This window comes from Pteropus vampyrus, unplaced genomic scaffold (assembly GCF_000151845.1).
Source record: "Pteropus vampyrus isolate Shadow unplaced genomic scaffold, Pvam_2.0 Scaffold36, whole genome shotgun sequence".
Taxonomy (NCBI): Eukaryota; Metazoa; Chordata; class Mammalia; order Chiroptera; family Pteropodidae; genus Pteropus; species Pteropus vampyrus.
Window position 1 is genome coordinate 22,946 of NW_011888817.1, and position 13,555 is coordinate 36,500.

General features: G+C 54.3%; 1 protein-coding gene across 1 annotated transcript in view; it reads right to left on the bottom strand.

Annotated features, from left to right (window-relative positions):
* Positions 1-2,181: 2,181 nt before the first annotated feature.
* CAPZB (capping actin protein of muscle Z-line beta subunit) overlaps positions 2,182-13,555 on the bottom strand; it is a 71,908-nt gene continuing 60,534 nt past the window's right edge. Inside the window, exons 6-8 of the mRNA XM_011357498.2 lie at positions 8,132-8,197; positions 7,347-7,423; positions 2,182-2,880 (exon numbers count right to left, since the gene is read on the bottom strand). Coding sequence (XP_011355800.1) covers positions 2,793-2,880; positions 7,347-7,423; positions 8,132-8,197 — 231 coding nt within the window. The 3' untranslated portion in view covers positions 2,182-2,792. The remainder of the gene's footprint in view (positions 2,881-7,346; positions 7,424-8,131; positions 8,198-13,555) is intronic.

Below are 13,555 nucleotides of genomic sequence, written 5' to 3' on the forward strand. Positions count from 1 at the left end.
CTAGGCTGAACGGGAAGAAGTGTGGCTCTGAGGGGCCGGGGGCCCGCTGCGCTGGTGCCTGGCTCTGACACGCTGCTCGTGAGCGCCACCTCCTGGGGCGAGGGTCTGGGTCACAGGTGGGCAGCACTGACCCTCTCCAGAAGCATGAGCAGTGCCGGACAGGCGCGGAGGGGGCACAGAGCCTGACGCCCACACCCTCGGCACCTCCCCGGGCACTACTGGGGAGGCGCACAGCCCACCTGGACAAATCCTCATCTCTGCGCCAGGCTGGGGGTGACTTGGCTGAAGCCGCCAGAACCCTAACCCACTCCTCTGGGTACAGGTCCCAATGGGCCAAAGACCCTCAGTGTTTCAGAGCAGCTGCAGACTGAGGTCAGGGGCTCTGGGTTACGAGGCCCTCACTATAAAGCTTCGCCCCCGACTAAGCCCCTGCCCAGCACCAGCGCAGGTGGATGGCGCCCCACTCAGCGAGTGTTTAAGAACCAGCGCGCCTGGACATCCGAGCACACCGGTTCACAGCCAGGGCAGCACGTGAAGGACAAGTACTTTTAGGCTTCTGCTGTAAGGCACCATCAGCTGTTAACCCGGCCAAGAAAACCCCTCAGCCCGGGACTGAGGTTAGTGGCCCTGGGTCCCTGCTGTCAAGTCGTGTATCCGTGGGGATGCTAACACTCGTCCACAAAGCTAACGACGGAGCTTCGTAGAGGTTGTACAATTTACACGGCACTTTTCACACACATTTCTCACTTAACGCTCACAGGCATCCTGGAGGAATCTTAGTACCATTCTCAATTTATAGATGAGGAAACTGAGGCTCAGAGAAATGCCCCTGGCAACGACTCGAAAGCCTACTTTTGTCAAATTTACCCAAAGTGTTGGTTAACCAAGAAGTTCCTGAACTATCTTTAAACTTTCCATAGTTTCGCAGCACTGGAAAGAAAGGGCAGGAGCCTGCCTCTCAGGGATGCTGTGGACGGCAGGCCCCACGGGAACCTCAAGTGTGATACCGCTGAAAAAGAATGGGAAGGAGGCATCAAAAAATAACCCCGAATGCCGAAAATGGGTGAAGTGAGATGAAGCAGGACCCAGGAGAAACGACAACATCCCAAGGTGAATTCTGGCTACTGAAACCTGGAAAAACCGCAGGCAGTATCCTCAGAAAGGGGAGAGAGTAGAATGGAATAGACAAGATTTTGAAAGAATCCATATACATCTGGGGAAATGCCCATGAGAAATGACAACATCTGTAGCTGCCCTATTGTCCACATAAGAAGTCTCTAAGTCTGTCCCACCGAGTCCCACAGCTGGGGAGTGTAGAGTGACAGCGAGAACCTCCATTCTCTCCAAATGTCCTCTTCTTCACCTGGCTCTGAGTGCAGTGGTTTGTTCCTATGGTACTTTGCACTCAATAAAGAGGTGCCTCATTTGGGAACTTTTCCATCAGACAAGCAAAGAGAACCTAAGACCAAGGAGCCACGCTCAGGGGTGCCAAGGATCCAGGCACCTCAACCTGGAAGGGCTAGTAGCCAGGGTGTGGGCCCTACTGGCCGGCCACACAGCCACCCAGGTGTCAGCCAGGAGAGCATGGACTCTGCAGCTCTGCGAGGCCCTCGGTTCCCTCACATGGCGAAGGGCCGTGGTGAAGGATGATGGCGTTAGGTGCGTGTGCAGACATACCTGCAGACAGTGGGTGTTTGCTAAGATGAACAGAAACCAGGGGAAAGGGTGAGGAGAAGCAGAGATGAAAGGCCTGGGGACCTCCCACCGCATCACACCTGGTTTGTTAAGTGGCCCCAGTGTTTCACGGCGCGTGGGGCTGGAGTCTGCATGGAGTAGGGGGCCAAGAGAAGCAGCTCTGGGGCTCTGCAAAGGCCCGTTCTTCTCACTCCATGAAAAGTCCCACACTTCCTCTGCCCGACACCCTGCCGAGGCCTGTTGTACGTCTCCACCTGGGATCAGCCCTGAGACCAAAGCCACACACGCTTGGAAAGTGAGGCAGGCAAGAAAAAACACAAGGCCAGTGCTAACTGCGTCCCAGTTTCTTTTTATTTTTTTTTTCGTTTTTTTTTCTTTTTTTTTTTTAAGTATGGAAGCTCAAGTATAAGATGTAGATTTTTTTTAAGCTTTACAAAAAAACAAAATAAAACAAAAAACTCCTTTTGCATTCCATAAAAATTGACAGAAAAGCACCTGGCCAGAAGAGCAGAACGGTCCGCAGGCCCCACCCTCGCACCCCACAACGTGGTCTCTGTGGGACAGGGTCCAGTCTGTGTAGGACAGTGCTGAGGGCCACCTCTCCTTTCTCCCAGAACTGTCCCCTGCCCCCCCACCCCAACCCCAAGCAACTCCCAAACACACGTGGAATCTGATTTCCAGTTTTCTATCTTTCACACACCAGTTATTTCATAAAATTTTTTTGTTTTACATTTTTTACACCAATGTAACAAAAAGGTGGGAGGGGAAGGGAGGCAAGGCAGACAGACAGTGTATTTTATGCCTATAAATGGGTGGTGGTAGGGGACCCAGGGGGCTGGAGCAAACAAAACACACATGGTCTCTATGGAAACATTGAGTTTTGATAGCAAAACGTGGTGGGAAGCAGGCCTTGGAGACGGAGAAGGGTGTTTAGCGGCTTTATTCTCAGGGAGAGATGGCGCTGTGCAAGTCGATGAAGCAAGCTGTCTGTGTGACCCGTCAGGGAGGGGAGGGACAGGGACGGGAGCAGAAACGAGTTTTCTAAGAAAGGGATCTAATGAGTGCGTGGCATGTCCGGTTAGCGTGAAGCAGGAGGTTTAACACTGCTGCTTTCTCTTCAAAGCCTCCACCAGGTCATTCTTAAGAGCTTCTTGTTTTGATTTGTCTGCAAAAGTCTGCACAGACCTGCCAGGGAGGAAAAGAACTGTTAGCACTAGGCTGAACGGGAAGAAGTGTGGCTCTGAGGGGCCGGGGGCCCGCTGCGCTGGTGCCTGGCTCTGACACGCTGCTCGTGAGCGCCACCTCCTGGGGCGAGGGTCTGGGTCACAGGTGGGCAGCACTGACCCTCTCCAGAAGCATGAGCAGTGCCGGACAGGCGCGGAGGGGGCACAGAGCCTGACGCCCACACCCTCGGCACCTCCCCGGGCACTACTGGGGAGGCGCACAGCCCACCTGGACAAATCCTCATCTCTGCGCCAGGCTGGGGGTGACTTGGCTGAAGCCGCCAGAACCCTAACCCACTCCTCTGGGTACAGGTCCCAATGGGCCAAAGACCCTCAGTGTTTCAGAGCAGCTGCAGACTGAGGTCAGGGGCTCTGGGTCACGAGGCCCTCACTATAAAGCTTCGCCCCCGACTAAGCCCCTGCCCAGCACCAGCGCAGGTGGATGGCGCCCCACTCAGCGAGTGTTTAAGAACCAGCGCGCCTGGACATCCGAGCACACCGGTTCACAGCCAGGGCAGCACGTGAAGGACAAGTACTTTTAGGCTTCTGCTGTAAGGCACCATCAGCTGTTAACCCGGCCAAGAAAACCCCTCAGCCTGGGACTGAGGTTAGTGGCCCTGGGTCCCTGCTGTCAAGTCGTGTATCCATGGGGATGCTAACACTCGTCCACAAAGCTAACGACGGAGCTTCGTAGAGGTTGTACAATTTACACGGCACTTTTCACACACATTTCTCACTTAACGCTCACAGGCATCCTGGAGGAATCTTAGTACCATTCTCAATTTATAGATGAGGAAACTGAGGCTCAGAGAAATGCCCCTGGCAACGACTCGAAAGCCTACTTTTGTCAAATTTACTCAAAGTGTTGGTTAACCAAGAAGTTCTTGAACTATCTTTAAACTTTCCATAGTTTCGCAGCACTGGAAAGAAAGGGCAGGAGCCTGCCTCTCAGGGATGCTGTGGACGGCAGGCCCCACGGGAACCTCAAGTGTGATACCGCTGAAAAAGAATGGGAAGGAGGCATCAAAAAATAACCCCGAATGCCGAAAATGGGTGAAGTGAGATGAAGCAGGACCCAGGAGAAACGACAACATCCCAAGGTGAATTCTGGCTACTGAAACCTGGAAAAATCGCAGGCAGTATCCTCAGTAAGGGGAGAGAGTAGAATGGAATAGACAAGATTTTGAAAGAATCCATATACATCTGGGGAAATGCCCATGAGAAATGACAACATCTGTAGCTGCTGTTGCTGATATACACATTCCTGAATATTGGCCCTGGATCACCCCTGGCTCTGTGGCAGTCCAAAGGGAGGGTTGGACCCAGCCATGGTGGCCCTCGGGCTCCAAATCTCAGCTGGTCCGCCACGGGATTCCGGAAAATCTCCCAATGGGAGGTTAACGTGACCGGCGAGAGGATGCGGCAGGCGAAGCAGCAGCTGGCAGGGTTCCTGGCCTGTGGTGATGCTGGCTCTTTGGGGGGAAGCCAAGCAAACCAGATCCCGACCCCCCGCAAAGGAGCAAGTTCCAGAGTTAGAACTAGAGTTAGATCAGCTAAGAGACGTTAGGCTCGGAATGGCTGGAGGTTCAGGAAGCAGGGCACTTACTCAGGGGACAGAGCTTGGGGAGGTCACTGCCAAGCAACCTCGAGCCAGTGTCTGGAGGGAGCACTAACTCACTGTGGGAAGGATAGCTTGTCCTGGACAGACAGGGTGCCAGGCTGCCCACCACTACCAAGAAAGCCTCCAGCAGGTAGCCACAGGGCTGGCCAAGGCCAGGGATCCAGAAGACTCTACATGCACTCTAAAAGCTGAGAGGCGGGGGTGAAAATGGCACTAGCATCAAACACCTCAAAAAAAAGGGGTGCATCCTCAACACCGGAGGGTGCATACATGGTGGTCCCAGCATGAGGCAGGAGGCTGACAAGTGCCTTGGGCCTGAAGTTGGTGCACACAGCTCAGACCGACCTGCTCAAGTCCCATGAACGCAGAAGAGTGGCTGCGCCTGGCTCCATAAACGCCGCCCCCCGCCCCATCCCGAGCCCCTTCTGGGTTGGACCCCTGGTGTCCAGTCCCTGGGCCCGGGGGTAAGCCTCGAAGCCCTGGCTCTGCGCCCTGCCTGGCTGGGTTTCCAAATGCCTCATGTGCAAACCAGTACCCCTCCTCCTCTCTGGAGATGCTGACTGTTTTCATATCTGTCACAAGCTCAACTCATGGTTCTCGGCCATTATCAACAAGCAAGACTGTTTTCCTTTCCGTCAGTGTAAGGCGTTTAAGACAGCTGCAGCTCGTTAGGGGCGGGAGGTTATGCTGGTCTGGGCAGCTCCAGCAGCAGCCGGTCTGGGTGCCTCGGGCCGGCCTGGGGGACTGCAGCAGCCCCTACGCTGTGTTCCGTCCTCGGACGTGGCGATATACCCCTTTCAAGTCAGCCAGCCCCAAAGAGCCAACATCCCACGAGAAGGGGCTAATTTAGCTTCTAGAATCCTTGGTGGAAAAATTGGGGAGGACCCGCTGCACACAGAGATTCTGGGAGGCTGTTCCGAAGCTTGTGAGCGAGCGGGAGACGACGCAGACCCTGGCCCTGCGGCCATCAGAGCAGCGCAGACAGGCAGCTTCTGCTGGAGGCAAAGCTGGTCCCCCGACTGGACTTCTACAGGAGCCAGAGCCAAAGCCACCCATCTGCCCCACACCCAAACCCGCCCAGAGTGCAACACACACACACATCACGCACGCGGCACGGGTCCCTGTTACGTGGCGCTGAGTCTACACGTTAATGTGGCAGCTCACGGCGGTGAGCGGACACGGGGGTTAGTGGTGGTTTAAGTGGCCACGCGGCATCAGCCGGACCGGCGGGGTCTCGGCAGGTTGGTGAGTCCTGTTTAGTGGGGAGGGTGCTCACGCCTCTCGGGCGGGGTACCTGGATCCGCCTAATTATCAGGCTGGATGTGGATCTGGCGCTGGGTCAGCACTTGGGAAAGCTCCCTCTGCAACTGCTGAAACTTGGGGTTGTCAGGGATAACGTCAACAGATCTACAGAGAGCGTCAGAGATGAGCGCGGATGGAGGAGAGGACAACCCCGGGCTCGGAGCGTGAGGGCGGGGGACAGCTGGGAGGAGACGCTGGGGAACACGCAGGGCAGAAGGCGACCGTCGTCTAGGCCATGGCCACTCTGGGCCGCAGTGCGGAGGCTGCAGCACTGAGCTCTGCGCTGGCAGTGGTCGCGGTGTCCAGGGGCTCACAACCACCCCCCACGGGCTCCGCGTCTGTTTTCTGGGCCAATGCCCGGGTTGGGAGGGTGTGTTTGCTACGATGGGGCGGTGGCCCCAGGGCAGGAAGCTCTGGGCACAGATGACTTAGGAGGCCATAGGCTCGACAGCCAGAGTACAGCAATGTTGCCTGAGGGGGAGAGTAAACCCACCAGGAGCCAGACCAAGACCCCCAGAGGCAGGGTGGGGACAAGGAAGGTGAGGGTCCAAAGGGGAATTCTATTTCAAAACTGTATGAAGAGACTAAAAATCTGTGATTGAAAGAGTCATAAGCTAGGGCAGCCCCCAGAGCGGCTTCCCTTCTGTCCCGAAGAGAGAGACTTGTACCCGGAATGGGGGACCGGAGGGCTGGAAGCCAACGGGGAGCCTGCGCCCGTGGGCTCACATGGCGTGTCAGGCTGCAGACCACAGACTCTATCTCATCTGATGCCTGCAGCGGCCCTGCCTCCCTGACCCGACACGGCCTCTGAGATAAGTGACTCGTCCACGGTCACGCAGTTCAGGGTGGCAGTGTGTATAAGATCCTGGCATCCTGCTCTACCATCGCAGACCTTGGGGACCTGGAGAGCCTGTCTCAGCCTCAGAACTGAGGGCCTGGGGTGAGCGAGAGGGGCAGCTCAGGACCCTGGCCACGGCCAACAGAGCCCTGGCACAGGACATCAGAGTAGCGAGGGCTGGGGCCCCCTCCAGGAAACAGCAGAGTGAAGGGGCTCTTTCTGTAGAACACACTCTGCCCTGACGCCCAGCCGACCAGAGGCAGCCAGGCAGCCTGGCGGTCTGCACTCCCTCACGTGTCTTAGGGTCTGTTTGGAGGTCCCCTCAGATCTCACAGCCAAAGGAGCTGGGCAGGTTTTTTAGATGGGACTGACCCCTGGGGGCCAATAGGCAGCTGACTTTAGGGACAAGGGCTTCGATGGCTGTTAAGGTAACATCCTCCAGATGACAAAAATCGTGGAGGTTGACACCGATATCTATCAAGAGTGCAAACCATGTACAAGGTGCTTTACCTTTCAAAATCCGCATAACAATCCTATAAAGTGGGTACTTTAGCTCCAGTTTACAAATGAAAACGCTGGGGCCCAAGACAACGGTTTTGAAGCAAGAGACCTACGATTTAAACCCGCGCCCTTTGGGTTCCCAAAGCTTGCACTTTGGATGCATTACCTCAGCCCATTGACGATGTCCTTTGTTTTTCCGAAGTAGATCTCATTCAGCGTACTTCTGATTTTGTTTTCCATGTCCTGGGAAGGGAGGTCAGTCAGACAAGATGGCAAATAGTCGGGAGTCCTGAGGCCCACCACCCTCCCACCAGCTCACCCCTGCAGTCCCCGCTGTGACCACAGGGAGGAGGTATGTGACTGCGCCAAAGCCGGGTGAGCGAGGCCCTGGAGGCCAAGACCCCACCTATGATTTGCGCTCTGCTTGCTTTCCCGTCCACAGGCACACAGGAAGCCAATACCCAGGTACTGGCGGCCAAGGCTGACCATTACTAGGAGCTGGTCTAAACCACATCACCTCAGCCTTCCACCGGTTTTGTGAACATGTCTGACACTGGAGAGTACCTCTCCTCCTTCTGAGCAGTGTGAAGGGGAGAAGCAGCAACCGAAGTTGCCGCAGAGCCCACTGGTGGTCCAGGGACCTGTGTCATTTGCAAGCTCAGGTCTCCACTTGCACCCAGTGGACTGGGGGAGACTTAGGGCTTCCTGAGCAGAGCCTTCTGGGAACACGCGTTTGGGAGGTGGTAGAGGGAGTGCAGTTAGAGCTGAAACCTGCTCAAAGCCAGATTAGAGGGCTCGGAAAACACGAGGCCAGGGAAAAACAGGAGAAATCCGCCACTGGCTGCTACAGAGTTAGAAGAAAGAAGGGAGGACAGGAAACTCGCCAACAGGCTTTAAGGGCACGCAAACCACAGCCGCAGGAGTGAACCAGAGCCCAGAAGGCCCACTCACCTCTACCAGGCGCCCGATATTGGCTATATGTGGGGAGCAGTCGCTCACAGTTTCATCTTTCTCCATCTGCAAAAAAACAAAAACAATCCTCCAAGTCAGAGAGAGCCAGGTGCTCCCTGAGAATGGCCGCCTCTGCTGACAGCATGGCCCCTCTACAGTTTGCAAAGAACCTGTTATTCCTGCTGGCAGCTCTGGAGCCAGCTGCAGGAGGTGCAAGGCCACTTTCCCAGTAGGGGGACCTAAGCACAAAATGACTTAAGTTTCAGGTCATAAACAGCCCAGCCAGCAGAAGCCTAGCATCCCCATCTCTGGGGAGAGTCTTGTGCTGCTGCCCTTGGTGCACCAGACACCCCACCAAGCCCACAGCAAGGAGGGCAAAGGTGACACCCTTGTCAGGCACTGACTCATCCAGGGCCAACCCGAGAAAATGTGCTCGGTCTGTCTTGATACCGCTGCACACAGACACAGGCTGCTTGTACCACATAGGATGTCCAATGCGCCATGATGCTGCTGTGTCTTGACTTCCTGTAATGGCAGCCATGCAGGGAGGGACCGACAACCCTGGGCAACAGGAGGCTCAGAGGGATGAACTGATTTGCCCAAGATCACACAGGCAGTAAGGGCAGAACCTGCATCAAACCCTTTCTTATTCCAGAGCCTGCATTCTTTCTGCTCTGTGAGGCTGTGGGGTGGCCGAGTGACAGAGTATATGAATCCTAGGGACACCATGGAGTGGGGTTTTGGGGGAGGTGGAACCCAGCAATTCAAGTCTCAGGCAGAGTCAGTTTTGGCCCAATAAATAATCAAACCTGCTTCTAAAAGGAAGGGAGACGGCGAGGGAAGAGGGAGTGGAGGGTCCCGACGTGAGCGCTACCGACTGAGGTCTCCTCACTTTCTCTCTCTGTTTAAGGCTTATTTCCTTTGCAAGATTCTAAATTCCTTAAGGAGAGACTTACTGGTTTTTATACCTCACAGGGTGCCTAGCAAACTGGTAAGCACATAAATACTCACTGTTACTAAATTGAAAATAAAAACAGGTATCACTACCTCTGCTGTTGGAATAAAACAGAGAGGTTAAAACAGGTAATCGGGACGGGATGAAAACATAGGAACAGTGCCAGGAAGGCTAGAGCTCCAAAGAAATTCGGACTGGTAAAAAAAAGCAAAGAAAAGGCAGGGAGGCTAACTATCGTCAGAACTGAAGAACAGGGCAGATGCTCGGGGTGGGCGGCGGTGTGTGTGGTCGGTGTGTGTTAGATGTCTCTGCTGCTTCTCACCTATTTTTACTTTTCTTCCAGGGTCAGACAAATCTGATTCTGTGATATTGCGATCCTTAAAAAATTACAACACACTTCAGAGGTGCCAGAACACCAGAAGACAGAGGCCGACCCTGCTTTCATCAAAGAAGGAAGATTAGAGTTGGGAGTTAAACACTAGTTTGACACTGATCCAGACAATTTTTGATGGGACCGTTAAAAATCATCTGTTGGCACATTTTAAAATCTGCTATCTGCAGGAGCCAGCATGGGCTCGCTATGAATAAGTTCTGCCCTGGGAGTCTCTGACTTCCTGTTTTGGTGGGGATGCTGGGCTGGAAGCACAGAGAGCTTCTCTAACAAGATCACAGCACTTAGGCAGGTTCCCATCGACTATTCTGTGGCTGTGGCTAAGGTGTGGGGCTGGACGATGGCCACTCAGATGGAGCCTCCGCGGCATCCTGCAGGATACTCTACCTGGCCCGGGGGCCAACCTGTTTGCTCTACCAACAGCATCAAGGGTCGAGATGATCAAAAGAATCACTACGGAACGCAGAAACATGCGTGGGTCAGCCACTGAACACGGCAGCTACCAAGCACGGAGTGCGTCCCACGTGGCAGTCAGCTAAGCCCATTTAGCCTTCACAAAAACCTACTTTAAACTGAAGGATACTGAAGCTTAAAGATGTCAAGATCTGCCCAGATCCCAGTACTGTTGGACTCCAATGCCTCTGCCTTCCTGCCCCAGAAAGCTGATCACATACGCCTGGGCAAATGTAAACTAGATACTTCGACTCAAACGTTAATCTCACTGACTACAAAATGGGGGATGAGTCCTGTGAAGAGACTTGCGGTTTTTAGATGATTTCAGTCCTGACAAGACTGCGATATGGATACCACGACAGCTTTCATGCAACTTCAGGGACATAAACAAACTATTACTCGTGGCCAGAGCAGAACCTGTAGCTGAAAGGTTCCATGACTCACTTGGGAAGGCAATGGTCCCTCTGTTCTGTCCTGGCCACATCTGTAGGGCTGGATTCAGTCTGGGACGCTGGATTTTAAGAGAGCCATGTACAAGCTAGAGTTCGCCTGCTTAAAAGGTCTGAACACTGTGACCCCAAGAAATGGGAAAGAACCATGGATACTTCAGGCTGGGGGGTGGGGGGACTCGGGAGATCCCAGCAGGGAGAGCAGACCCAATTCATGTCACTGCCAAGGGCAGTGAGGGAACATCGCAAGATGATAGAGCTGTCTGTAACAGGCATCTGCTGACAGAGCAATGAGCCCCAGGTCGGTGGAGGTGTCTGAGGAGAAATGGGGTGCCACTTGTCAAAGATGCTACAAGAGGGGTAGAGTGACAGTCTGAAACCTATGGCCTCGCAAGTCTCTTCTATAGTTAAGAGACAAACCTTTGCAGAACAAAGAAGTCTGGTCCCAGCAAGACTGTTTTGCTGAGAACGGGTCAAATGGAAAAGAGGAAGAGAGATGCTATAATGCTCGGCCTCTCTGTCCCCTAACCAGGCCGAGTGGTCCCAGGCCAGTGATCCTGGGGAGTCCTAATCTTCACAGAGACTCCTAGGGTCCCCGCAAAACAGGAGAAGTGAGAGTGCCCATGAACTTAAAAGTATAGCTATTTCCTGCCAGTTCAGGCCTAATAAACCACCCACCCGGAGCAGAGCCTCGGTGTTTGCTGGAACCTCATCTGGCTTTAGCGAAACCCTGTGCTTGGACAAGTGGAGCTCACTGAGGGCCTCATTTTAAACGAGCACCAAGAGCCCAAAGTGAGGCCAGGACTGTTGACAAGGGCTCTGGGTCATCAGGGCACATACTCACATGACCAATCCAACCCCTTGGAGAGGAAAGGCTGAAGCCACTGGAAAAGCCACTGGAAAAGCCACTGGATGCTCAAAGGGAAGAGGCGGGAAGGGGTGGAGGGAGGGGAAAGCGAGAGACTTGGTCTCCAGCAGACTAACGCCCCAGGAGGACACAAGGGGCCCCCTAAGCTTGTGGCAGGGAATCTGAACCCAATGAACAGGCCCAGCAGGGACCAGGGGAGGCAAGGAAGAAGGTGGGCGGGGTGCTGGGGCAGAGGCCTTGGCACACACGGACAAGTCAGCTCCCCGCTCACAGCCCTGCCGACTCCCTCCACACACACCTGGTCAAGGTCAGCCTGCTGGCAATGCTGACCCACCAAAAATAGAACTACTTTTGCAATGCATATATTATTACATCCTTATGAGAGTGGCTGCCAGGGGAAAACATTTTTATGTGCTGTGGCCACACAGATGTTCCGCAAAGTGGTTCCAACCGAGTCTAAAGTCTGACTGGCCCACTTGTCCCTATCAAGTACAGGGATGTGAGAAGGACACAGGCAAGGATTTGGAAAGCAGGCTCGTTTCCTCAGAAGGGGTGTACAGCACCTCCCACTGCCACACAGCATCGTCTAGGGAGTACAACCCGGAGGGTGGGGCCGTGAAGGAAGCCACCCCCACTCTGCAGCCCAGGGGTAAGGGCCTTGGCCTGTCTAAGCCTTGAATTCCCTTCCCCTACCTCACACTAAATGAGCTAATATCCGCACAGCGCCCAGAACGATGCCTGGCAGAACGGCAGCTGCATTCCCAGGCCTCTTCCGGACCTGGCTCTCGGGCAGGAGCCAGCCACGTCTTCCTGGTTGCTAGGCTGTGCTCGGCTAGGAGCCGGGCCAGAGGCCAAGTCTTAATGTGCTGTCAAGCCAGAAGACAGTGGTCAGACAGCCTCTCAAGGAAGGTTTGGCTTGCGCAGTTTCGGACAATTTGAATTGAGCCTAAAACTATATATACTCTAGAAGATGAAAAAATCTCTGTTTATAAGATATGGGGTAGTTGCAGTAATAGCTATTAGTTATTGAGCATAAACTACGTGTCAAAATGGTTCTGTATTTCTACTCTATGACAATCTTTCCAAATAGGCATTATTAGCTCTACGGTGAAAATGCTGAGTTTCAGGGACGGAAAGTGGTCTGTCCAGGTCACACAGCTGGAAAGGGACGAGGCTAGGATCTGAACCAAGGTCTGGATGATCCCTAAATCTGTTTCCACCATGAGATCTCTTTGTTTAACTTCATCCACCTTCGTTACCAGAAAAATCAAAGACAAACCACAATCCAAGGCTCGGAAATTGTAAGCAGTGTCCATCCCTATCTCATCCGCCCCACCCCCAAAACCCCAAACCCCTCGGATCTGTGGTCCCTTCTTCTCCTGCCTGACCTTCGTGGTGAGACGGCCGCGGGGAGGCAGTCTCACAGCAGCTTTCCTTCTCAGCCAGGCACTGGGTCACTCCACCCCAGGTCATCCGACCCAAACCACACCACTCGAGAAGACGCACTGCTGCAGGATCTCCACCCTGAACCCAGGCGACCTCTCAGGACACAAGGAACACGGCTGTAGCTATAGCTGTGCGCTCCCCGCCCCCCCGCTCCCCCAGTGAGAAAGAACACGCCGCCTGGCCCGGCCTCCCTCTGCTCCCCTCCACCTGCTAAAACCCTACTACGTGGCCCAATCGCCAAATGCGAGGCAAAGGCTTCCCTGCGGTGACACTTGGGCAGGTGCCTTGGCTGGAGTTTTGTGCTTGAAGATACATCATGGGGCGCCTACCACTGAGTGGGGAGAGAGCTCGGCTTGCATATCACCGGCCTAATCTCCCTACTTGGCAAAACATTCCACCTTCGCTTCTAAATATTTAGGATCCGAAAAAAAGAAAAAAAATCAAACGAACATCTGCACGGCCTGTCCCCGGTTTGGAAACCTTGCATCTCCTTCCAGAGATTTATGGTCTTGCCTCTTTCCCACGTCTCCGGCTGCCACACACGAGTGACCTCTCAATGCAACTTCCTTTTCGGCAGGTTGGTACTTGGCTTGCTCCACAGGCTTCCGGTGGGGCCCGGTGGCAGTCCGCCAGAGGGTACCTTCCACCTTCCTCTCCTGGGAGGGTGGCACCATCTGGCTGTGATGGTTTCCCCAAAGACCGCTGCTCGCCCTTCCTCCCACAGCTGCAGTTATCTGCCGAAACACTTTATCTGCTTTGCTCTCCAGCCGACATCCCCAAGGGACATCTTTTGGTGGGGGTGGTAGAAGGAAAAGCCAAAGTAGAGGAGATGGGTGAGGGCACTGAGGGAGTGCTGCCTGGG